The sequence below is a fragment of the Besnoitia besnoiti genome, chromosome VI, assembly GCF_002563875.1.
Source record: "Besnoitia besnoiti strain Bb-Ger1 chromosome VI, whole genome shotgun sequence".
NCBI lineage: Eukaryota > Apicomplexa > Conoidasida > Eucoccidiorida > Sarcocystidae > Besnoitia > Besnoitia besnoiti.
The window spans coordinates 1,173,898-1,198,163 of NC_042361.1; the positions used below are offsets into that span (position 1 = coordinate 1,173,898).

The following is a 24,266-nucleotide window of genomic DNA, read 5'->3' on the forward strand; positions in this document are numbered from 1 at the left end:
AGACGTGCTACACGGCTGACGGCCAGCGCCTTCTGTGTCTTCTGCGTCACCCAATAACTGCAGGAACAGCGGAAGTCGCATGCATCTGTGACTTAACTCATACTGCTGTACTCATTCACCCGATGAGGTTCGTTCAGATTGTGCCGTGTGGGACATTCCAACGAGCGCCTGCAAAGCTAGAGTCTTAGTCCTCGTATGCCGTGAATAGGTCTTCCTGACCGCCTTTCGCGGGGCTTCGATCCTCAAAACAGGCACGCTGTGTCTCCTCTCCTGCGTGGGGCCCCGCATGCGCGTGAACGAGTCGAGAATCCCGCATGCACATAGTCGTGACAAACCACTGTCATACTTACGGAATGATCCACAGCATCCACATGCGCCACGCGAAATCGCCTACGCATACCTCAGGGCCAGCTGCACCAGACGTGACGAAACAAGCGCATAAATCAAACACTTTCACAGGTATGCCCCACTGGTTGTTGGCAGCAGAGAGTTTGCAGTACGTAGTTTACCAGTTCGTGCGCGGCATACAGTCCGCCGCCAAAGAGATTCCACCCGAGATCAAATCACTCCTTACAGCATTGCGGAAGTCGCAACTCGCGCCGCACGTGGACGTCGACACAGGCAGAGGCTTCACTAGTGTAACTCCACTTCGCAGGGCAAGCAATGTTCTTCGGAGTTCCAGTCAGAACTTATCTCGGCGACTGTTGTTTTAGAGGCTCCTTCAAGCGTCTCACAGCACGTCGCCAGCTCGATAGCATGAGGCAGACAGCATGCCTAAGACTAGAGTGAAACAACATCACAGAGCCACGGAAAGACCCAGACATGCACTCACCCTTCTGAGCATGCGGTACAAATAGGTTTGTTAGAAAACTAGCTGGAACAAAGACGACAGGAACCTCAAATCAGGAACGAACACACGCTCCAAAACTTCCGTGGAAATGTTTCATCGCGCATGCGCCGGCGGCCGTCGTGCGACGCACGGTTTTCAGTCTCCGAAAGATGGAAGAACGCCAGGGCTGGAGGCACTTCGAAAGCGGATGCTTTCGCAGAAAACTCGTATCTAAAAGCGTTGCAAATATGCGACAGTGATAAGGCTTCGTACCGCGCTCGGCTCCTCTAACGACGCTCTCACGCGGAGAAAAGCCGCCGCCCTTTCAGCAAACTCACGCGTTTATGCGTGGACACGAGTGTGAAGTGCCGTTAATTTTTGATGTATGCTTTGGGTATCTCCGAGATCCCACATGACTCCGTGCCACGCTACACTCATGCCTCGTTCGTCCAGGAAGACTCAACAGTTTGCGCATGCGCTTCACTGAGTGTAGTCCTTGGCGCTTTGATGCCGTGCACACAAGAGAAAAGAGAGCGAACACGTCGACACAACGTACTCAGCCGTCGCGCTCGCACGAAGACACCCGTCTTCAGCGCGAAGCAGGTGGATTTGTCCCTTTGCAAGGCTGGAGGTGAGTCGCCCAGCGAGTTAGAAAGTTGTTGAGTCGCGTAGGAAGAGTTAACTGTTTGAAACGGAAAAAGAGACGCGTTCCACAAAGAGAGGAGGCAAGGATGGGCAATCGAGGAACGAGATAGCTGAAAACCATCATAATAGCTCAGCTCTCTAACAGATGAGAAATGAATGACAAATGAGGGTTTAAAAGAAAGAAAATAACCAGACGTGCGTAGATGAATACCACGGAGCCCCAAGGGGCGCGAAGCAGCCGACTGCCCCGGTGGGAGGACAGTTGCTGCCGAGCCGCGGAAGCGACGGACAGGCGAAATCGAGCACACATGCACAGACACAAAAAACGCCCGAGCAATTACATTCCCTGAGCCGCATGGTTGGTCGAGCTAGAGTCCATGCGCGACCACTGCAGTCTGCGGAGAAGGCGAATTTGGTGCTGCCGCCAGTCGTCTGTGAGACGCGCCAGGCGATTCAGCGAGAGATGGAGAGGCTTCCCGCGCTTCAGCAGCGGATCTTCCTCGCCTAAAAAAGAAACGCACACCGAAAAGTCGAGGATGCGACAAAGACTGCGACCTACCAAAAAGAGTCACATGCCTTTGCACAGCGTGCGCAAAGAGAGAGAGCCCGCGAGACAGTGAGCACAGAATCCACCACGTGAGATGTTGACAGACCCAAAGCAACGAATACCACGCACGACAATCGAAGACACTGGACACGCCTGGCGGAGGGCAGCACACGCAGGTAAATCCGCAAGCAACGCAACATTAGACAGATGTTCTCGAAACACACGCAGAAAAGGCTTGAAAGCTCACCGTAGGCGTCGAGGTGGAGGCAACCCCACTTGGCGTCTCGATCAACCGCCGTGTCGACAGCTGCTGTGTAGACAGCCGACGCGGAGAGATGCAGGTACAGCCCGAGCCCCATTCCACACGTGATGGCGTGCTGCGGAGAAAAAGCGAAAACGTTTGAGGAGAAAAACGAAGGATCAACATGGACCACGAGGCTCACAGTTTCTCTCGCACGATGGCGCTGCGCTGATGCATACTCCCCCTCTGCTCAAAAAATGCACTCGAAGACAGTCACATAGATTCATATATATATATATATATATATATATATATATATATATATATATATATATATATATATATATATATATATATATACGTATTCAAGCATAGTTCGTGACCGCATATAGATTCAGGCAGCACGAGAATCAGGGAGACACTAAATCCTCAGCCAAGCGCCGCCGGGTTTACACGCAGGGAGGCACATGCGCATGCACATGCGACATATATTGTATATTTGTACAGAGAGATATTGGCGAGAAGAGATTCCGCGAGGATGCGGCGGAGAGCAACTGAAAGTCGATTTCTTACTCGGCGGAGATTCATGACGCGATTGGGGAGTCGACTCGCCCCGCGGACCGAAACTTTGGCATCGCAGCAGTCGAGCGCACAGAGGAAGGCACCACAAGACACGCAAACTGCACACGACGGAGTCGCATGTAGTCCGACTTCAGGCGTGTATGCCCTGAAAGAAAAAGGCATAAAGAGACACACATGCAGTGAGCCAGCGAACAGCCACCACGAACACGGAGACCCGCGATGACACACGGCCCTAACAGACGAAAAAAATTCAAACAACGATTTCGAAACAGGAACAAAGTTGAAGACAGCAACAAACAGCCGAGCGCATGACACTTCAGGCTGCGGACGGAGGAGCATTGACCCGCGCGAGGAGCAGGGAAAACGAAGCACGCATGCTTCTGTTCGTCAATCTCGTTCTCTTGTTCAATTTCCACACATCAACAGCCTTCCCTCTGCATCGCAATCCGCCTGTTAGCTCATCGGTTTCTTTCGGCTTCTGTGTAGCGATCTGCGCTTGAATGCACGCGCCACTGGGGCTTGGCAATCGCGCTGCAGCGCGTCCTGGGGAACATGCATTTGCCCATTTTCTCACCCGAGCTGGAGGAAGTGATTGTAGAACTGTTGATACAGTTTCGGCAGGAAGGTGTGGTGAGGGAGGAACTGCGCGACGTAGACGGCGGTGAATCTTTGGTCTTCGCCATCTGTCGCAGATCCGTCTCTGCGTCTGCCTCCCTTTCTCGCAGTCGAGAAGAGAAGCGTGCACTTCATGCGTGTCGCCGCGATGAAGCTGGCCAGATCCTCCGGCAGCAGCCGCCGCGTGAGCGGATGGAAGTAAACCGTGTAGGTGTCGAGCGCCGCCGCGGCCTGGCGGAGGGCGTCCGCGTCCCCTCCGCGGGCCTCCGCCACCGGGCTCACCAGCGACTCCAAGAGGAACGCCCCCGGCGCGCAGCCAGCGGCCGGGAAGAAGAACGGGGAGACTGTCGGCGACAGAGTCGGCGACGAGGAAGAAGAAAGCGACAGCGGGCGCGCAGACGAAAGCGGAGCCGCCCAAAGCAGAGACGACGGCGGAGGAAGCGCCTGACCGCTCTTCTCCGTCAACGCCAGCCGAAGCGAGTCTTGGAAAAGACGCAACAGCAACTCGTGACCCGCGCGAGACGAGACGACGATCGGCACCAACGTCGTGAGCGACGTCGCGCAGGGCGGCATCGCAGACAAACAGCAGAGAAGCTGAACACAGAAAGCACGCAGAAGAAGGTGTCTTTCTAACCTCACCCACGGCTACTCAAGAGGAGGAACAAACGCACGTACTCACTTAATACCCACACAGATACACGAGTGTTGACGCATGCATAAGCAGCCTTGCGATACAAGAGAGGGCCTGCGACCTGGCGCTGCCAACGTAGACTTGAAACCAGAACAAGTCGCATGCGTCCATCCACAAGCTGCGGCTGTAAAGACCTTCCGTCTCCTCGAAGCACGGCTACACGTGCAGGCTCGCGAAATGAAGCTGCGCGTGGACATAACGCATCGCGCAGACTCTTCTTCCAGCTCTTCTTCTCACTTGAGACTCCTGAAGAAGAAGCCGGAGGGCGCGAGCCTCGGAGACACCGTGCGGCCACCCCGCGCCGCCGCGCGAGGGTCCCAACGCCGCGGCGACCTGCGGACAACGCAAGCGACATTCCACGCGAAAAAGACAGTCCGCTACCGAAACGAAGCGCGATTCAACGTCCTCACGCATGCGTCTCTTAACGGCAACGGAGAATTCACAAGTCCGGCGGTCCCCTACCGGCGTTCATGTGCACATCTCCCCGCAGACGGCACACGAACATACATACACGCACATGCATGCAGGCACACTTCTGTTTCTATATCCCCAAGCGGACAGTTATCGCAGCTTACCTGCTCTCGGTCGCTGGCAAGTTCTTCCTCTTTTTCCATGCGCATTCTCTCTGCAGCTGCCGCGTCGGCGCCCCAGGGTTCCTCTTCGTCGTCGCCGAAGAGGAACCCGCGGACAGAGCGAGGCAGCGGCAGCGCCTCTAGAAGAATCGAGCACTCCTCTGCGGGGTCGTAGAGCTCCATCCCGGCCGGGAGCAGGTCAGACAGCGAGGCGGAAGCCGCCGGCGACGCGCGGGGCTCGAACAGTGGCGCAGGCGCCGAAGACGACGGCAACCACGCGGGCAGCGGCGCTGTGTGCAGCACGGGCGCGTCGCTCGCGCTCGCCGGCCCGAGCATCTCGTAGGTCGTCTTGATCTCCTCGAAAGGCAGGGCACTGCAAACAAATGACAGAAAAGTGAGGAACCACCCGCCACACATGCATCTGCATGCACTCAAACATGCAAGCACAATGCATGCACACACTACACATATCTATCGGCACCTACGTTTAAATCAATATATATGAGTAGTGCGGGCAGGGCAGGTAACCGACCTCGAGAGAAAACGTCTCTGAAACACGGCGGCGACATAGTGAGATCGGACGCCGCGGTACTTGAGAAATAAGGAAAACGACGAGCCCAGCTCAGCTGCAGGTCAGGCACGCACTAGACTTTGCTATCCGCGGGGCGTCGGCACAGAGTGAAGTGGTAATCCAAAGTGTGCACGCATGTGAACACATCTATACGTGTACATATAAATTTATATATGTAAAAATTCTATATGCATGCATGCAATGGCACGAATGTAGATGCCGGTGCGGAGACGTACTGCTCAGGGTAGACGACCTTGGCCAGCAGATGGAGTTTTCTCAGCCAGGGGACGAGACCGGCCTCGACAACTCGCGTGATGACCTGCTTTCTGTCGTCTTCGCTCATGCCGCCGGTCGCGGGTTCGAATCCCGTTTCTCCCGCATTTTCGCCTTTCAGTTTGTGTGCGTCTTCTGGCCCCTCGGCCTGTTCGTCAGCCACCGCGAAGGCGCCAGGGGCCTCCAGCAGGCCGAACGGCGGCGAGACGCGGTCTACCAAAGAGGGTTTGAGCCCGCCGAGCGACGCACGCGAGAGCGCCGCCGTGGGATGGAGCCAAGAAGCCTGCGAGGCCCCTTTGAGCTCCGCCGCCCGCTCCGCGCGGGCCGCATACACACTCAAGAGATACTCCTTCGTCAGCGCCAAGTTGTCTTCCTCCGCAGACTCCTCCCTGCAGCCCCCAGACGCCGCGGAAGTCAACAGTCTCCCCTTTCTGTCCTCTCCGTCGCCCCCTGCATGCCTGGCTTCCATCTCCAGATCCAGAACCCCAGGCGGCGCCACGGGCCTAGCAGTTGGCGCTTCGTCTGCGAACGCATGCCCGCTGCGTCTTGTAGAGTCGTCGTCTGCCGCGCCTTCTCCCCTGTCTTCCGCGGGGCCTCGCCCATCGCTGTGGCGCCTTTTGCAGTCTCGGTCGACGCCGAAGCGGACGCGCCAGGCCGCCACGCCGAGCTGCTCCTTCCGCAGCGAGTAGGGCAGCCGCCGCCCCAACAGGCGCAGGTCCTCGAGCCAGACGCCCGCAGAGACCCCTGCAAAGAAGACAATCAGAAACGCGGCTCAGCCGACAGTTAGGAAGTAGCGAGCGAAGCGAGCGGAAACAGGAGAGCAGACTGCGTGTCAGACGCCTCTTTCCTCTGTAGAAGACAGCAGTACAGAAATATTCCACATTTCCCCCGTGCTTCAGCTCCGCCCGACTCACCGTCTGCCCGTCTGGTTTCTTCCAGGACCGCCATGTCGCTCTCCCACTCGAGCGGCTCCGCCTCAACCTCCTCGTTCCACAGGGTGATCAATCGCTGCGAGGCAGCGTGCGCTCGCCTTGCAAACAGACCGTCTCCTCTTGTTTGCCTCCTCTCGCGTTCTTCCTCCCTCTCTCTGGTGCAAGCCTTCTGCTTTGCACTGCCTCCGTCGCTCGGCTCTGCGCGACGAGGTGCTCCCTGGCCTTCGGTCCGCTCTTTTCTCCCCGATTCTGCTGGATGGCCTGGCGTCGACAGCCCCGGTGAGGCACCTCCCAGTCGCCCGCGCCGTTCCCCTTCTTCTTCCGTGTGCATGCTGGCCGCTGCGTCACCTGCCTCCCCTCTGGCGGCCTCCAAGAACGCGTCCTGCCTGTGTGCGTCGTTTCGACCGGCGCCGTGTGTGCCTCCACCCCCGGTCCCTGCATCGTCTTCGCAGTTGCGTTTCCTCCTTCGGCGACCTGACTCGTCGGTGCCGTCCGCGCCCTCGTCTTCCTCAGTTTTTCGACTCGTGCTGCGGCGCTTGCTCGTCGTCTTCTCCGCCTTCTCCTCCTCCTCTTCGCGCCGACTCTCGCACTGCGGCCTCCCGCTGTCGCCGCTCGCCGTCTCTGCATCGGCCCTCTCGGCGGCGCCGGGGCTTGCATGGGAAGCGCCCACGGTCGCGAGCGCTAGCTGCGGCAGGCCGCCAGCATGTCCGTCTGCCGCGCGCATGGGCGGCGTCGGCTCCGCCTGCACTCTCTCTAGCGGAGTCGAGAGGCCGCGGCGCCCCCTGCTCGCTAGAGACGACGGAGACGCAGCGGACAGCTCGAGAACTTTGGGGAGGAGCCGCGCGTCCCTCTGTTGCTTCGCGCGCCGGCGAAGCACGCGCCAAATCTCTCTCCATGCCGGTGCCTCGGCCTCGTCGCCCTTCTCGCCCTGTGACGGCAGGCTCCACTCAGCCGAAAGAAAAGGAAGACGGTCCCACCACTGCCAAAGAATGGCAACGACTTCGGAGAGGAAGAAGAGCTGCACATACAGCTCCAGAGTCTCCAAGTGTGCGCGCTGCCGCCGTGTGGCCTTAGTACTCGCTGAAGCCGCCGGCGCACCTCGTGCCCCTTTCGCGCGGTCTATCCCCGCCGCGTGAACCGCAGCCGACTGCGACGACGCACTCATCCCAGACGCCGGCGCGGCAGTCTGCGCCTCCTGGTCGCCGCCCGGGTTCATTGTCTCCTCTTCTTCTGCCGCCGGCCGTGCACCGGCGCTTCCCTGGCTGGCCGCCTGGCTCGCCTGTTCACCCTCAGCGCCCAGTGCGGCTGCGATCTCCTCCTCGATTTCCTGCAGAACTGTCGCCAGCGAACGCCACCCTTCACCTTCCGTTCCCCGCCTCTCGCTCGGCTCCGCGTCGGCGCCGCTGCTGCGGCGCCTCGCGCCGGCCCCGCGAGCTCGGCTGCGGCCCTCCTCCTCTGCGTCGAGATCACGCTCTTCTTCGCGCTCGGCTTCCTCGGCGTCGGTGTCCAGGAGTCCAGCCTGCGCAGCGACCGGTGCGTCGCTCACTCGCTGCGACCGCGCACTCTCGCCTGAGGCCTCGCTCGAGGACGGCGACCGCCTGGGGGCTGCGGAGGCGCCGGGCGAGGCGGCCGCGGGGCCCAGCAAGAAACGTTCCGCGGCGCGGGCGCCCCGCTCTGCGGCCTCGATGGCAGCGCGTAGATGCCGGCCCACGCCGCCGGCGCTTTCTTCGGCTTTCGCCGCCAGCGCTTGCGCGTGGAAGGCCAAAAACAAGCGCGTGAGCAGGTGGAAGCGGGTCGCAGGCTGCATCAGAGACAGCGAGAGAACGAGGTCCACGTACGCGCAGGCGTCCGACGGCAAAACGCCGCCCGCAGCAGGCGCCGGAGATAAGGGAGAGACGGTGGAGGCGGAGGAAGAAAACCCGCCCTGCGTCGCAGAGGAGACGGACGACGGGCGCCCGCCCGAAACCGGGCTGCGGAGCGACCGCGAAGACGGGGGAGATCCTGTCGGAGGCGCAGCGACGATCGGCTGACCGAGAAGAGAAGGGAAAAGGGGACAGTGGAACAGCGCCATGAGCTCGAGGTCGTGGAGATAAACGTCGAAGGCGGTGACGCCCGCGTCGCCGACTGCGACGTGCTGAAGCTCCTCCGCCATGTGCAGGTACACAGCGTAGCTGCCGTGGAGGACTTCCGAGCGCCACGAGGACAGCCCCTGCTCGCCTTGCGGGCGACTGCGCAGAACCATCTCCGTGTGCTCAACAGAGTCACTGATGAGCTTCGACACCACCGCGAGCGGGTGGACCACAAAGTCGTTCCGCGGTAGGGCTCCGCCTCCCTCCTGCTGGGCGCTCGCCGCCGCGTGACCGTATAGGCGTGACACGTCTTGCGGGGTCCAAAAGAGGCATCCGCCGTCGTCAAGCCGCCCGTCGCCTCCGGCCCTACCTCCCGCGCCCTCGCTCTCCAGGGAGGAGGGCTCTAGGCACGAAGACGAAGAGCCCGAAGAACAGGCCGCAGCGGCTGAAGACGGCGACGGCGACAGGCCCGGGGTCGTGCAGGCTCCAGAGGCCTCCGCGGGGGGCGTAGGAGCCCTTTCGTCTCCGGCAGCATCTGTGCCGTAGGGACGCTCGCCAACAGTGTCCCCTCTCGAGGACTCTGAGGGCACGTCTACATCTTCAGAGCACTCCTCCATGTGGCCTTCCTCCTCGGAGCCGCTGGCGACATCCTGCTTCGCTCCCTTCTTGTCTTCTCCCTCTGCGGGCACCTCTGGGCTCCGCTCGCCGTGCCCGCCGGTTCGCCGGTCCCTTGGCCGTTGGCTTTCGCCGTCCAGACCTGCCCCGTCGCGGACCCCGGTCGGGCCTTGGATCCCAAGGCCCTCCGGGTGTCCCCACGCGGGGACCGCCAGCTGGAGACACTTCGGTGGAGAGACCGCGACGGGCGTGCGCGCCGTCCTCCCGCGGCTGAGCGGCGCCCGCGAGAATAACGACCGGCCTGCGAGGCCGAAGCTGCTCGCCTCTGCAGTGCGCGGCGGGAATGCCGCCAAATCAGAGAAGAGAATCGCGGCGTCAAACGTGGCGCCCGACGGCCCGATGGAGCCCGACGACCGCCAGAGCGTCGTCGGCGACGGGGACCACAGAACAGGCGCGGGCAGGTGGATAGGCGAGATGCGGAGCGACGCGCGACAGAGATGCAGAAGATCGCTGCCCGCGGGCGTTTGCAGCATCGGGGCCTGAAGGAGCAGAGGCGACGACGAGGGAAGAGGCGGGCGGTCGTGCCGCATAGAGGAGGGGGGACAAAGCAACGGCGCGAGAACTCGGCGCTGCTCTCGAAGCTTCTCGCAGCGGCGTACGAAGCGACCCAGAGTGACAGTCCACGAAACTGCAGCGGGCGTCGACGCGCCATCGTCGTCGGCGGCCGATGGCGATAAAGCAGCGTCTGGGGACTCGCCTCGCGCGCCGGCCTTGGCAGACCCGTCCCCTCGACCGAAGGGCGCGGGGCCTCCAGCGATCGCACGCGCCGAGGGCGTCGCCAGGCCGCCATACGTCCTGTCGGGAGGCGTCGGCGCCGCGGAGAGGGCCGGCGATGCCGCGGCCTTCGTCTCGCGCCTGCTGACCTCTTGATCCCTGGCGCCGGCCTCGCAAGCGCCGCCGGTCGCGCTGGCCGCGGTGCCGTCCGTCAGGGCGAGAGTCGCCTTGCGCACCTGAGCCGTCAAGAGGCCGTGCAATTGGAGGCGCGCGACCGCCGGCGGAGGTGCGTCGATGAGCAGCAGGTTACAAGGCTGGTGGCAGTAGGGGCAGGGGAGGAGAAGCTGCGAGAGATACAGGTGGTGCCGCTGCGACTTCTGATAAAGCCGGTAGCAACTCAGATGAATGCGGTGGCCGCAACTGCGGATCTGAAAGCCTTGGAAGGCCCCCAGCGGGGACAGGAGGTTGGGCACCAGGTCGTAACTGAAGGATGCGGGAGACGCCACGCCGTCCAGGATCTCGGCGGCCGCTTCGGCGTCGAACATCCCATCGTCCACGTGTTCGAGTTGATCCCCACTCAAGCCCAGAGCCGCAAGCCGCGACTCGCCGCCCTCCAGCGCTTCCTCCGCGCCGCCAGGCTCTCGGCCGCTCGCTCTGGCAAGGGCGCCTAGGGCCCCGTCGACGCCTGACCCTGAGAGCGGCCCCAGACCTGACGCCACCGCCCCCCCGGCGGCGCCAGCGCCCGCGGCGCTGCCCGAACCGCTCCGACTGCGAGGGGCTCCACCGGCCGCGGGCGCTCCGTCGCGCGACCCGGCGGCGCCTGCCGCGCGCGCCGCAGCGGCCCGCCCAGTGTCTCCAGCCGCACCGCCCCCAGCCGACGCGCCGTAGGCCGCGACGGCCCAGGGGGGCTGGAGAAGACAGGGCGGAATCGAGGGGCGCGGGGCGTTGCCCACCGCAGTCAGTTGGACATGACAGAGAAGGCCTAAAGGGTCGGTACCGGGAGAGTTGAACGGCGAAGAGCAGCGCGCCGCAGCGCCGAAGATGCGCTCGTAGTCTTCGGAGAGCGGCGAGCCGGACGAAGAGAGAAAGCTGAGAAGCGTCTCCTCCTCTAGGCGACAGGAGACACAGCGTGGCACGTCTGAGTCCGCCAGAAACTTCGCCTCATCGAAGTCGCGCTGATTCCCAGACTGAAAGGCCTCCTGCTGCTGCCGATACGCCGCCAGGACTTGCTCCTGGCGACGGCGCACGGCCTGAGCGACATCCATCAAAGCAAAAACGCGCAGCCACGGGCATGCAAATGTTCCATTCATAAGGTCCAGTTAAACGAATGCCCCTACATTACTCGGGGACGCATGGGGACTGAGTTCAAAGCACCAGTGTTTGTCAGTTCCCTACTTTATGCTTGCGAAGCGAAAACGCAACGCCAGAGGAGCGAACGGACACATATACGGAATCGAGCACGACAGCTAAATACGACACCTTAACGAGCGCACAGCAGTACGCATGCGAGGCCGTCATGCAGCAACAGACGCAAGCAGATGAAGAACGGATATGACACTGGGAGTCATTCACGAACAGAAGTGAGGCGTCTCTCTCTCAGGCGACAATCGAAACACCAAGCGGCCGGCTGGCGATGCGGCGACGGGATTCAAACGTCTGCATGAACAGGGCTGTTGTTTTGGGCTCCTTCGAACCCATACCATAATTCAGCCCGCTTGTCAGCTCACCTCTTTCCATTCTTCTCCGCGTTTGGCGTCTTCCGCTGCCTCGTCCTGTAGCCCGCCAGACCCTCCAGCCGCCGGTATCGCCTCCTCGCCGTCGCCGCCGTCGCCGGCGCCCGCCCGCGGCCCTGAAGGCCCCTGGCGGTCCCCTCGCCTGTCGTCGCCCTCCATGCAGACGTCGTCTCCTTCCTCGACGTCCTCCAGAGCTGACTCAGCACCGTCGTCTCCTCGGCATGCAAAAGAAGAGCTCGCCTTCTTGGCCTCGCCTCGTCTCTCGTCCGACTCTGCACATATTTTTCGCTTGGGAAGACCCAACGACGGCACCGCCCCCGGTCTCGCCCTGAGGACTGTTGTGGGGATTGGAGCGTCAGTCGCGACCGCGGTCGCCATGGCCCGCTTCCAGCGGCGGAGCCGTCGCGCCACTCTGGAATCCAGGCGCGCCGCCGACTGAAGCACCCAGTCGAGCTGCTGCCAGTGCGCCTCGTACCGCGGGCAGTGCCGCATCGCGAAAAGGATCTGCGAAGCCAAGAGAAAGAACCGAAAACCGTAAGACATCTTTTGGCGGCCTTGAGACGCGCACAGCCGTCTCGAATGATGACAGAGCCACATCGCTGCAGCACACAAACTGCATCATTCACACGTGCTTTGATCACGGAGACTCACGAGCACAGTTGGACCTGTCAAGTTCCTTGTATCTAGTTAGCTCACTGCGTACTTAGGATCAGACCAAAAGAGTTCACTAATGGTACTAGAAAATAGGAGATCGCGTTAGTTCTTGGGGAAACGACTAATCTCTCCACTGCGATAGGGCACACCAGCTCCGGGCACGCAAGAGGGCTGCAACGCGAAAACAGCGGAGACCGACGACCCCCGAAACCGCCATAGCCGCCCGCCACCAGTGCCTCTGAGCCCGCTGACCTACCTGGAGCATTGAGAAGCGAATGAGGAATGGGAATTCCGGTGGAGCTCGCTTTCGTCCGCGGATCAGACGCAAGAGTGCGTCGCATATTTCCTTTTTCTTCGCGTTTTCGCGAGCCTGGCCTTCGCGGCGCCGACTCTTCGCGCTCGCGCTCCCGCCGCCTGCGCCCGCCGCGGGCGCCCGGCGCCCGAGGACGATGGAGACCGAGCCGCTGCGCGTTCTCAGGACAGCCGCTTGGCCGTCCTCGTCTTCATCGTCGGCGCCTCGCAGGAGCCGCCGCGCGACGACCTGCAAGTTCGCCAAGTTCCGCTCGGCGCTCTGAGCGCCCCCGACGACAGCGCGAAGAAGAGTCACCTGCCAGCTGCCACTCCCCGGGAAATCCTCCGGCGCCTCGAGCCGCAAAACGCCTTCCTCTTCGAACTCCTCGTCGTCGTCTTCTTCCCCTTCAGCCTCTCCCGCAGCCGCCTCCCCGCGCGTTCGCTCCTGTGAGTCGGCGCCCGCGCGAGAGGAGGCAGACGCCGAGAGCGCGAGCTCGCCTTCAGCGCGGTGCCGCTGTCCGCTGCGATTGGCGGCTCGCCGAGAGGCGGCCGCCCGGGGCCCAGCCGCAGACGCCACTGACGAGGACGAGGAGGGCGAGGATGCCTCTTCGCGCGGATCCTCCCCGCGATCGTCGCTCGCGCCGCCTTGGAGGATGTCCGCAAAGTGCTGGCGAAGCGTAGCTGCAAAGGAGCCCAGGCCGTCGCCGATTCGCTCGGCGGCTGCAGAGGAGGAAGCGGCGGGGCCGCTTCCCGACGCCGTGGTCAACGAGGCATCGGTGGAAGACGCGGGTGAGGCAACGTCAGCAGGCTGCGCGGCGGCGCTGGGACGCCGGAAAAGATCGGCGAACGATCGCAGTGCGGACAGCGAGGACCCTTCCGACAGCGGCACCGGGGCGAGGTCGCCTGCCTCGATGGCAGCTGTGCGGGCGGCCGCCGTCGTTTGCTCTAGCCACGAAGACGAGGAGAGCGCAGGAGAAGAGGCCGCGTGAGAAGAAGCGAGCGCGGACGGAGAGGACGCCGCTGAGGAGGAGGAAGAAGACGAAGACGACAGAGAGGCAGAAGCAGAAGGCAGAACGTGCGCCGCGAACTCCCTTGCCTTCTGTGAGGTCTCTCCATCGAGGTTGCTCGAGTCAACCTCTGGCGCCGCGCTCACCGGCTCTTCGCCTCCTCGTTTTTCGGTCTTAGCGGCGTGCGTCGCTGCGCGGCCGCGCGCCGCGGAACTCCGCGTGAAGTCGGGTCTCCTCTGCATCTTGTCGAGCAGGCGCCTCGCCACTTCGCCAGCCGCGCCAGCACGCAAACAAAAATCGTTCTCGCGCGCGGAGGCGAAGAGTGCAGACGCCGCTGAGGCCCCCTGCGGATCAGCCACCGCCTCCACGTGAAAGCCAGAGGGGAACGGCGAGAAAGCAGGCGATGCCGAGCGCGCCTCCAACGCGGAGGCGGCTGCGCCGGGGGCCTCAGAGGGCGAAGAGTCCGAGGCAGAGAGCGAGGAGGCAGCCTGAAGAGAAAGCGCCGCGGGAGAGGCAGCCGCGACTCCGCCGCTGTGGCGCTCGAGCTCCTCCTTCTTGAGGCGATGAAGCGCGAGGAGAAGAGGATCTGAGAAGACGCTCCAGGGCGCGCCGGCGTCGTCGCGATCGTAGACTGAAAAAGCACGCCCGACACAAAGACATGCAGATTCATAAAACAAACCCCGCTCTCCAGTTTTCAAATAAAAAAACGAAAATGGCAGCTTAGCGACCGCCAACGGATTTCACGGACGCTCGAGCAGCAGTATGAAGCTTGTACGGATGAGAGGTACTTTACATTACAAAACAGCCTCGGCTCAAGGTGCTTTTCTCGATCTAGGGCGCCTCCTTGCCCGCGCTGTCCCCCCGCAGCCTTTCTAGCTGTCGCTCTGCGTCGCTTGTCTCTCGCGCTACTCGCAACGAAGTCTCTATCGACCCCTGAGAAAATCTGTATCTCGCCATTGCACGCGCCATCTCGCCTTCATTGCTGTTCCGCGATCCCACAGAACTCCCTTCCGCAGCGCAGTCCCGTCTTCCCCTATCTCCAGCTGTGTGAACCGCTTACGAATTTCTCCAGTCTCTGCAACGATCAGGCGCGCTTCGCCGTTCTCTTCTTTTTCTCTGCGGGGAGAAGGGTCCCCTTCGCTAGCCCCCAAGGATGACGCCGCGTCAACTACGAACGCGTCCTGCCCCAGGAGATCCAGCAGGCCCTCGACGCCCTTCGCAGTCGTCGCCCAAGCTGTGCCAACTCGTCTGCGCCGGCGGCGCCAGCCTCGCATGCTCCTTCTCTCTTCGTCACCTCCCTCTGGGCTAGCGGCCCGCGCAGTCGGGCTGTCTTTCCCCGCTCCCAGCGCGCCCTCGCGCGCGTCCTCCGCCTCGTCAGCCTCCGCACGCGGATGAGGCGCGAGAAGCGACGGCGAAGAGGAAGACGGCTGGCTGGCGGCAGCCGCCAACGCGCCTTCCGCCTCGAGCAGCGATACGGGCAAGGTACGGCTGGCGTCTCCGGGGCTTTCGGCAGTCCCAAGGGCCTCTGGCGTTGCGGGACGTGGGGGCGCTGGAGGCCCGCGAGAGCTCGACGAAGAGACAGCGTCCTGCGCAGCCCCCCGCCGGAGTCTCCCATCGTCTGCGTCCTCGCCGCGGTGCGCCGTCATCTCGACGTCTTCTTCGCCAGATTCTTGCCTCCTCGCGCCGGGAGCTTCGCCGCCTCGCGGCCCGTAGCCCCAGTCGATGTACGCCGCCATGTCGTCATCCTCCTGGTCGCTCTCCTGGCTGGCGGCGCCCTCCCTGCAGGCCACCAGCTCGTCGCGGTCGCCCTCGCTGTCGCTGCTGCTTAACTCCTCCTCCTCTTCGTCATCGGGGAAAAAGACGCCGCGACCCGTCTCCCACAGCATCGCCGCGCGCAGGCGCAGTGCAGACCGCTCGGCCTCCGCGTCCTCTCGCGTTCGCCGTCTGCTGCCGACCTGCCTGCCTCTCGTTCTCATCCGCTCGCCTCGCAAGGCACTTCGGGCCTCAGGAGCCTCTCCTGCAGCCTCCAAGACAGGTCGCATCGACGCGGATTCAGCCCAGAAATCTCCCTCGTCGTCGCGCGGGTTCTCCTCGCATAGCCAGCCAAAATCCGCGGATGCACTCTCGCTCTGTGGGAAACCGCCTTCCGTCGCCGTCGTGAAGCTCTCCGTCCTCTTCTCTCCGTGTTTCGTCTTCGCCAGGTCGCCTCGCCCCGCGATCTTCTCCTCGTCGCGCGCCTCGTCTTCCTCCTCGTCGTCGCTGTGGGCGCCTGCAGAGGTCTCTTCGGCAGAGGAGGCTGCGGCAGCCCCTTCATCGGCCTCTGCGTCGTGCTCGCAGCCGTTCTCTCGCTGCCGCGCCCGCTCGCCTCCCTCGTCCTCTCCCTCTGTTTTGAGCGCTTCAGCAGCCCAGTACGCCGAGGTATGTGCAGCAGATGAAGGCGAGGAGGAAGAAGAGGAGGCGGATGCGCCGCGCTCGCGCCGAGACGGCCTAGCGGATGCTCCACGATCTTCTCGCCTCTTGCTCCCACTGGCGGAGGCGAAGCGCGCAGAAAACCAACGCGCCTCCTCCTGCCCCGTGACGTCCTGAAAAACGTGCCGCAGCTGAAACATCCGCAGCAGCGAGTCTCCCAGATTCACACCCATCCACCGTGCAAGCCCCAGGAGGTCCACGTCCTCTCTCAACTCAATGACGACGCCGTCTTCTTCAGCCTTCTCCCTTTCCTCGTCAGAGCACGACACGCCCTCTGCGCCTGCGTCGGAGGCCTCTGCACCCTCCTCTGCGGCGAGCGGCCTCTTGCGGCTTCGCCGCCGAGCCAGGACACCCCGCAGCAAGTCTCCCCTGCGCAGCTCGGCGCGGAGCCTTGCGCGGGCCTCGGGCGGCTCCTGCTCCTTCCAGAGGATCTCCAGAGACATCAGGCGCAGCAACAGCGAAAGCAGCAGGTGGATGAAGCGGTGGTCGCTCGCCTGCGAAAGCAGCACCTGCAGCGTCAGCAGCCAGGCTGCGCTCCGCACCACAGGGCTCAAACAAAACGCGAAAAAAGAAGATCTGTACGCCACTGGAACCGAGGAAGGAGAGGACGTCGACGCAGACTTCGACGTCGATGGCGCCGCGGCGTCTGCCGGTGGCAAGGAAGGCCGCGGCAGCCAGTTGTTGAGCACTTCGGGGTGTGCTTTGATCTGCTCGAGAAACGCCTCCTCAATGTGCTGGTGATCTGCCCACGAGAAATACGGAAAATACGGGTCGTAGAAGGCCCAGCTGGACGGATGGATGTGAAACTGCCCTGGCGTCATGCCCTCCGCCGCCCGATACGTCGAAATCTGGAAAGAAAACAGAATTTCCCAACCAAAACGATCGACTAAACGGCGAGCTCAGACGAGACAGAGAGCGAGCTCGCGAAGACACAACGCGCGCGAAAAAAGGAGGGAGGCGCGCTGGAGCGAAACAGAGACATAGGCATGCACAGCGGGAAAAAAAGGCTCACATTGAATGAGGCGAAGAGGCGCTCACTGCCGTTCGCGATCGCGTTCTGTCCTGTCGTTTCAAGGCTCGACTGTCGAGGTGCTCACCCGTTTCAGCACGCGATCCACGAGGTCGGTAAACTGCGGTTGTTGTTTGTGCGGTCTTGTGACGACGTCCTGGAGGTTCGAGTGCGTTTGGGGGCCGCGCATGAGGTGATGTCTTAGCAGATAGGTCATGACTTCTTCCTCGGAGCAGAAGAGGCTGTTGGTCGGGTTCAGAAACTGCAGTAGTAGCACCATGAACGCATGCGTCTGCGGCAGCAGATGCTCGGCAGTCCTGCCGCCAAACAGAACCTCGTCAATCATAGCCTCGCGGCGCCGCGCCAAGCTTCGCCCCTCACCGAGCTCCTCCGCGTGCCTCCGCCGCCGGCTCGGGGGCAAATACGGCGCAGGCCCGCGCGCGGCCACGGGAGCGACCAATGCGATATCTTCCATCCACGGCTCCGTCGATGCACACACGACGCCGACCTGAAGGCCGGGGGGGTCGCTGGCGGCGCCCTCCGCTAGCGAGCTCGACGCCGGAGAGGCCACTTGCTGCGGCCGCGCGGAGTCCTCGGGCGCCGCTGCGGAACCTTCGGCGCTCGCTGGCGACGCAGAGGCGCCAGCAGAAGAGAGGGACGCAGAGGCGCGCGGGGAAGACGACGGCAAAGAGAGCGGAAGCAGAAGCGACGATCCCGCGGAGGAAAGCGAGAGGTCGTAGGGCACCTCGCAGCGGGCGAGCAGGTGCAGAAGCAGAAGGGGCGGCGGAATCGAACAGCAGCCGATCCGCGCAGCAGTCAAGTCTAAATCAATCAAAACCGACTGGTAGAACGTGCGCCTGTAGCACTGCGCCTCGCTCATCACAGTCAGCCTGAGGGACGCACACGAGAAAGAAAGTGCGAACGACCACGGAGCACTTCCTGCACCACCGAACATTATTGAAAATGCGCACCTGCGGATGCGCCTGCAGAGCCAACACGCTGGCCTACGGCTGAAGCAATACGTGCAAAGGCAGCTAGACACATACACACACATACGTGCATCCATATAGATAGAGATAGATATAGATAAATATAGATAGATATAGATAAATATAGATAGATATAGCTATGGATATATAAATATAGGTATGGGTAGATACAGACATAATTACACATATGTATAGGTGTGCATACATTTGCATGACCTTCGTCCTGAGATCCACACAAGCGCATCACCTCGAGTTCGCCAGGGCAATCTCAGCCGTGACTCGTACCGCGCAGAGCGTCTCGGGTGCTTTCCAGCGAGTCTGCTGCCCCTTCTCACGCCCAGCAGCAGGCTCAACAAGACTCCTCCCGCATCAACTTCCCGTCTGCATCTATCCCGCCGCGAAAGTCTCCGCAGGCGCGCGATGCCTCACCCGTTCCGTATCCACATGCTGCAGGTCGTGACCTGGTGATAGAAGACGAGAGTTCGCAGGTGATGCTCCAACACCTCCATGCGGTCTTCGAGGGAGACGCCGAGCAGATCAAGCAGCTCCTCAAGCGTGCCGACCGGGCAGTCTTTGTGCGACATCAGCGCCTTGAGCAACTGCGCAAAGAGACGATTCAGCGGCACGTGGAAAGACGTCGGGTGGCGGCTCACCACGTGATCCAAGCTGCGGGCCTCGGGGTATGCTGAAGACACACACAGCCACACGACGACGACGACGACGCCGCCAGATGGCATGGTACATTTATCTGTATCTGTCTGTCTATCTATCTCTATCTAGAAAAAAGACGGCGGCGCTACGGGCGATTCACGCTGAAGAGAAGAACTGCGACCCTCGCTTAGGACTCGCACAAGGTGCTGCAGCGGCCCAGCTTGAGGCCGAGGGCTGCCCGCGTCGCCGTGGAGACGAATCGAAAGATAGTGTACAATGGGCTTGTTTTTACAAACACTCTCTCTTCGGCAGTAGCCGGATGTCTCTGGGACTTCTCGCGCGAGCCGGCAGACTGCCCACAGTCAACTCTGACGGTCGCAGACGGCTCAAGTAAGGGGGGGCAGGGCTGAGGCCGGGCGACAGACGCGGCTAGGTCGATGCCGCCTACCCCGCCAGCGCGACTCTCGCTAGCCCAGTGCTGGCCTCTGCGTCGTTTGCGCGTGCTGCGGAGTGCGTCTTACGCGGTCGCGTGTCTCGCCTCTGAGTCTCCGCCTCCTCGTCTGCGTCGGCCTCGCCCGGGGCGGCTCGCCCCTCCTGGTCGGCGGCGGCCCGCGCGCGTTGGTGTTTCTCGCGCTCCCGCTGGAGGAGCTTCGCGACGCCGCCCTGGCTGGCGAACACCCAGCGGACGCCTTCCTCGAGGCCTTCGCGGCGCCGCGTGGCGCCAATCCACGCGTGGAGGCGCTGGCGGGCCTTCTGAAAGATAAGCACCGCGACAGGCCACGGGCAGGCTTCGAGGATATCGTGGAGGGCGAGTGCGTTCTGCCCCAGCTCGATCGCGAGACAGAGCGAGTGCGACCAGCGGTGGGAGTCCTCGTACTCGACGTGCAGCTTGGTGCGGCGTCGATGCAAATTCACGTTTTGACTCAGGCAGTACAGCGGCAAGAAACCGTCGTCCCACATGGCCGCCACGTGGGCTGGATGCTCCGAGAGATCTGAAGACACACAGACACACAGCGGCACACGCGCGCCCCCCCAAGCGAATCCACGAGTGGAGGCGCTTGCTTCAGGTGACGTAGAAAGTCTGCTGAGGCGCCCACGAAGGAGGCGTGAAGCAGACAGAATGGCCTATATATATATATATATATATATAAATGGACAGAATGAGCCTATTGCATGCACGCAAGCTTCTGCATGACGAAGCGCTGCAAGCAAGTGGTCATTGATTGGAGAGACGAGATATTTATATGTACGTAAATATATAAGTAAATATATATGAGACGGATGTCCGTATATATATTTCGGACCGAGCCCACGCAGCCACTTGGAGGCAGGCGATCCCGCGGCCCGCGCGCGCTTCAGGTTTCACTCCGATTCTGGAAATTGATGGGGTCTAGTCGCTCTCGTTTCCTCACATTGAATCAAAAGGTCCTTTTCGGCGACGAGGTAGCGGACGTCGTTGAGGGAGTTTGTATATCCGCGTCTGTGGAGCAGACTGTTTCGCACGTCGATGTATGGCGGCGAGGGGTAGCCGCGCCAGCTACAACGCTTCCGCGTTCGGCTGAAGAGGCCGCGGTCCGCGTGGTGGGTGGGCAGCAGCAGCGGCACAGCTTGCGCGAGAACGAGGCGACAGGCGGAGAAAAGGCGCGGAAGCAGGACTCCGGAGTAGAGAAGCCGCGTGAGCAGCGACCGAATCGACAGAACCTGAACCGTGACGCGCTCCAGCGCGCTGTCGCTCTTCAGGACGAGGCTGACAAAGAGAGAAAGGACAATGAAGAAGAGATCCAGTGCGCCGGCAGGCGCGTAGCGGGTGAGCACACCTGGCAACAGGCCCCACAGCAAGGAGGCGTGACTTCTGACCTGCCGCCGCGACACTTACTCGCGATACTGCTGGATAAAAACAAACGCGAACTGCTCCTTGAACCACTCATCGAACATGAGCGCCAGCCACAGCGTCGTCAGCGAGGCGTGAACGGCCTTCTCCGTCTTGGCTTCGTCTCGCTCGCGCGTCTCCTCGCGTCGTCTCCCCTCGTCCTCGTCGTCCGCCAGGCGGCCTGAGATGTCGCACGCGACCTTGAGAAGCACGGAAGCCACGCAGGCGCCGACGCCGAACTGCCGCGGAGCAAGCAAAGTCCCTGCCGCTGACTCCGCACCTCGTTCGCGTGCCCCCTCGCCCACGTCGGCATCGCGCTTTTGATCGCCATCCCTCTGTCTCTTGTCGCTCCTGTCGGGCTCTTTCGGGCGTTGCGTCTTCGCCTCCTCCTTCTCTCTCGCTGGCTGCTCGGCCTCGCGCTTGCGTTCCTCCTTGACGCCGTCTGCGCCTTCGGTCTCGTCTCCGCTGCGCAGGACGCGCTGTCTGTGGCTCGCATCGCCCCATATCGCGAACTTGAGCGCGTCGTCGAACGCCTTCACGTTGACGCCTCCGGCTTTCTTCCTCTCCTCGATCTCCGCCAGCTCGCGCGCTGTCGCGGCGAGCATCCGCCGCTCGCCCTCTTCACTTCCCAGGAGCCCCCAAGTCCCTCCCGCTGCGCTGCGCTCCGCCATTTCCGCGGCCTCGGCAGCGCGCGCAGCGCCCTCGGCGGCCCGCGTCGCGAGTTCCTCCTCCTCGGAAAACATCGAGGGCGAAGCCGAGCCCCCCGGGCTGGAGGGGGAGGAGGCGAACGCGGTCGGTACGAGGGCCTTGTTTAGGAGGAGCGACTGCCAGCTGTCGTACCGCGCGTAGTTGGGCGGCAGCCACAGGCGCCCCTCGCCAGGCTTGGCAGAGTCCGCGAAGCCGAGGCTGTCCTCGGGCGTCCCCCGGACGGCCTCGAGCATCGCGCGGCCGACGCACCTGCGAATCCCCTCGTGTTGCTCCGAGAGCTGCAGCAGCGTCTCGCATAGCTCGCGCGTCGCCGTCCAGTTCTTCTCCAGCGCATGCATCGCGAGGCGCCGAACGAGGACGCGCAGAAGGAGCACCAGCGCGAACTTGGAGGAGGCTGGCAGCGCGACGGAGGGGTCGACGTCGCGCCGGCTGCCGGGGTGGTGGCGACAGAAGCCCGAGGGCGCCCACGCGGAGGCGTCGCCGCAGTCGCAGCAGCCGCCGCAGCTCGAGCGGTAGATGAAGTAGCTGTGCCCCAGGTGGCTGCCTTCTTGGAAGCAAAACACGCAGATGCAGCTGCTCTGGCTCCCTCCACACGTCAAACAGCGGTACGCCACGTGCTCCCCATCCCACACCTGTCCGCAGCGCGACCGCGCGTGCGGCAGCGCCGGCAAGCGAGACAGAAACGCAGCAGCGGCCGCCGTCAAGAACGAGGACGGCGCGCTGTCCAGAGAGGCAAATGGCACCGTTGACACCGGCAGCGGACAGGCATACACAGAAGGTGCGGCCGAAGCCGACGCGCCGCCCAAAGATGAGTCGGCCCCAGACGACGGCGACGCCGAAGAGGAGGACGATGCGAAGGGCGCGGAGGAGGACGGAAGGAGTTCGCTGAACGGGGCGATGCAAGGCAGGAGTCGCTGGTAGGCTTCGGTGTCGCCGAGCGAGGCAAACACGGCGCAGAAGAGAGAAAGCAGCAGCTCGGGATCTTGCAGCTGCTCCACGATCACGGCCGTGGCGAGAAGAAGCGTCGCGTGGGACGCTCGCGCCAGAAGCGAATCCAAGCGGTGGCCCATTTGCACAAGAGAGCCTGAGGACGCCTCCAGCGCGTCGACGAGCGTCGGCAGCGAAGCGCGAGAGATCTGGGGGCACCAGAGCATGGCGGGCGCCGCGGAGCAGGGCGCGGAGGCCTCTCGCCGCCGCCGTCTACGCTCCTCCAGAAACGCCGCGTCGAGCAACTCCAAGTGGCCCTGGCAGACGCGCAAAAGATGGACGAGCTGCGCCTTGGAAGCAAACACGCGCATGTCGTCGGAGAAAGTGGGCAGCGGCGGATAGGACGGAAGGAACACGGCGCCGGTCGAAGACAGCCCCGGCGGGGGACCCTCCGTCGAGGAGGGGCTCGCCGGCGGCGCCGGAGCCCGGGAAGCAGAGACACACGAGGGCGCCAGTGCCGCGAACAAAGAGGGCGACGGCAAACGCGCTGCCAGCGGCTGGCTCGAGGGCGCGACGCCCGCGGGCAGACGTGGAGCTCCACCGGCGTCGTCGGAGCTTTGCGGATCCGGGGAGGACAGCGAGGAACTCGAAGCGGAGGACGCAGATGAGGCTGCGAAAGGAAAGGAAAACAGGCGGAGGGGAGCATCCGCCTCTTCTCCCTCCTCCCTCGACCCGTCGCCAACTCCCTGGCGACCGCCAGTCACGCCAGTGTCGCTGAGGAACACTACTTCTCGACCCGTGCTGCCCCCGCGCCCGTGACGTCGCCAGCCCCGCCACCGAACGCCCCGGAGGCGGCGGAGAACGAAGCAGAAAGGGGCGGCGAAGTAGAAGCCGCGAAGAGGAGCGCACTTGTGTCGTGTGGTGCCTGGCTGCTCGCGGCGACGAAGGCGGAGGAGGATGCTGAGTCCAAATCTCTCTCTGGAGCCGCCGCGGCAGGATAGAAAAGCCACAGCTCGGTGTCGCGGTCGCCAGGGGCGCCAGGCGCCCCGGGCATCCCTAACAGCTCGCCATCGGCCGTCCGCGGACACGGCGGAGACGCAGTGGACGAGCGCGACGCCGCGGCTGCTGACGCTGGGGTGGAGGCCTCACCCTCGGGGGCCTCGACCGAGCGGCGGAGGCCTGTCTCTGCTACATCGCTAGCAGCTGTTGCGGCCGCTCCAGCGCCATGCGAGCTAATGGTTGCCTCCTCGAGCCTGCTGGCGGCGGGCGTTCCGGGTGGTGCATGTGGGCGCGAGATGCTCGAGGCGCGGACCGCAGTGGGAGATTCTGAGCCCTGCGCACCTCGCGGGTCGCTTCGCCGGGGCGGCGCCGGGGCCTCCCGATCGTGAGGTGCAGAAGGCGAATCCATCGACCCTACCGTGTCGCCGAAGAGCCGAATGAAGAGAAAACCATGCCGCTTTTGCCTGGCAGCGCGGGTGACGCGTGCAGAGAGTTCATAAACGCCGCACGTGTCTCGCTCGCCATCAAGAAAGCACAGAAGCCACGGGACGCTCCGCGACGAAGCACGCAAAGAAGGAGAGAAACATACGATAGCCGCAGCACTTCACGCCCAGGGCGTGTTGATATCGGCGAAGATGCCGCAGAGGAGCCGAATGAGAAGCGGGCGCAAAGGACGCGAGCTGCACGGAGTCGAGAGACACGCAGGGTGTGCAGACAATGAAACAGCAAGTCGCTCAGCAGCTAGAAGCGGGTCTGCGGCGAGCTCAAGAGGGGAAGACAGGAGAGAAGAGATGAGGAAGCTTTGTGAGGAAATGGATCGGGAGCGGGAGCAGGTTCGGAGCGTCTTCCCAGCGCATCTCGTCAGTCGACGGGAAAAACTAGACACGAAGACTAGAGAGAAAAACGTTTCAAGAAGTGTGGACGCCAGAATCAGCGTTTCAAAAGCGAGTAGGTGAGAAGGCCTCTTCTAGTGTGACGCCACCAGATGCAGCTTCGTCGGATC

The 24,266-nt window shown here is 62.8% G+C and overlaps 1 protein-coding gene across 1 annotated transcript; it reads right to left on the reverse strand.

The window, feature by feature from the left end:
* Nucleotides 1-1,811: 1,811 nt before the first annotated feature.
* On the reverse strand, nucleotides 1,812-23,672 carry BESB_065900 (uncharacterized protein; the record flags this gene model as incomplete). Its single annotated transcript, XM_029364983.1, has 18 exons — nucleotides 1,812-1,978; nucleotides 2,269-2,398; nucleotides 2,836-2,989; nucleotides 3,419-4,053; nucleotides 4,388-4,483; nucleotides 4,726-5,095; nucleotides 5,530-5,951; nucleotides 6,084-6,310; nucleotides 6,481-11,206; nucleotides 11,684-12,193; nucleotides 12,600-14,272; nucleotides 14,702-16,958; nucleotides 17,208-18,009; nucleotides 18,538-18,793; nucleotides 19,281-19,751; nucleotides 20,172-20,506; nucleotides 20,636-22,934; nucleotides 23,174-23,672. 18 exons carry the CDS (start codon nucleotides 23,670-23,672, stop codon nucleotides 1,812-1,814), a joined length of 16,029 nt encoding a protein of 5,342 aa, XP_029218566.1.
* Nucleotides 23,673-24,266: the final 594 nt, after the last annotated feature.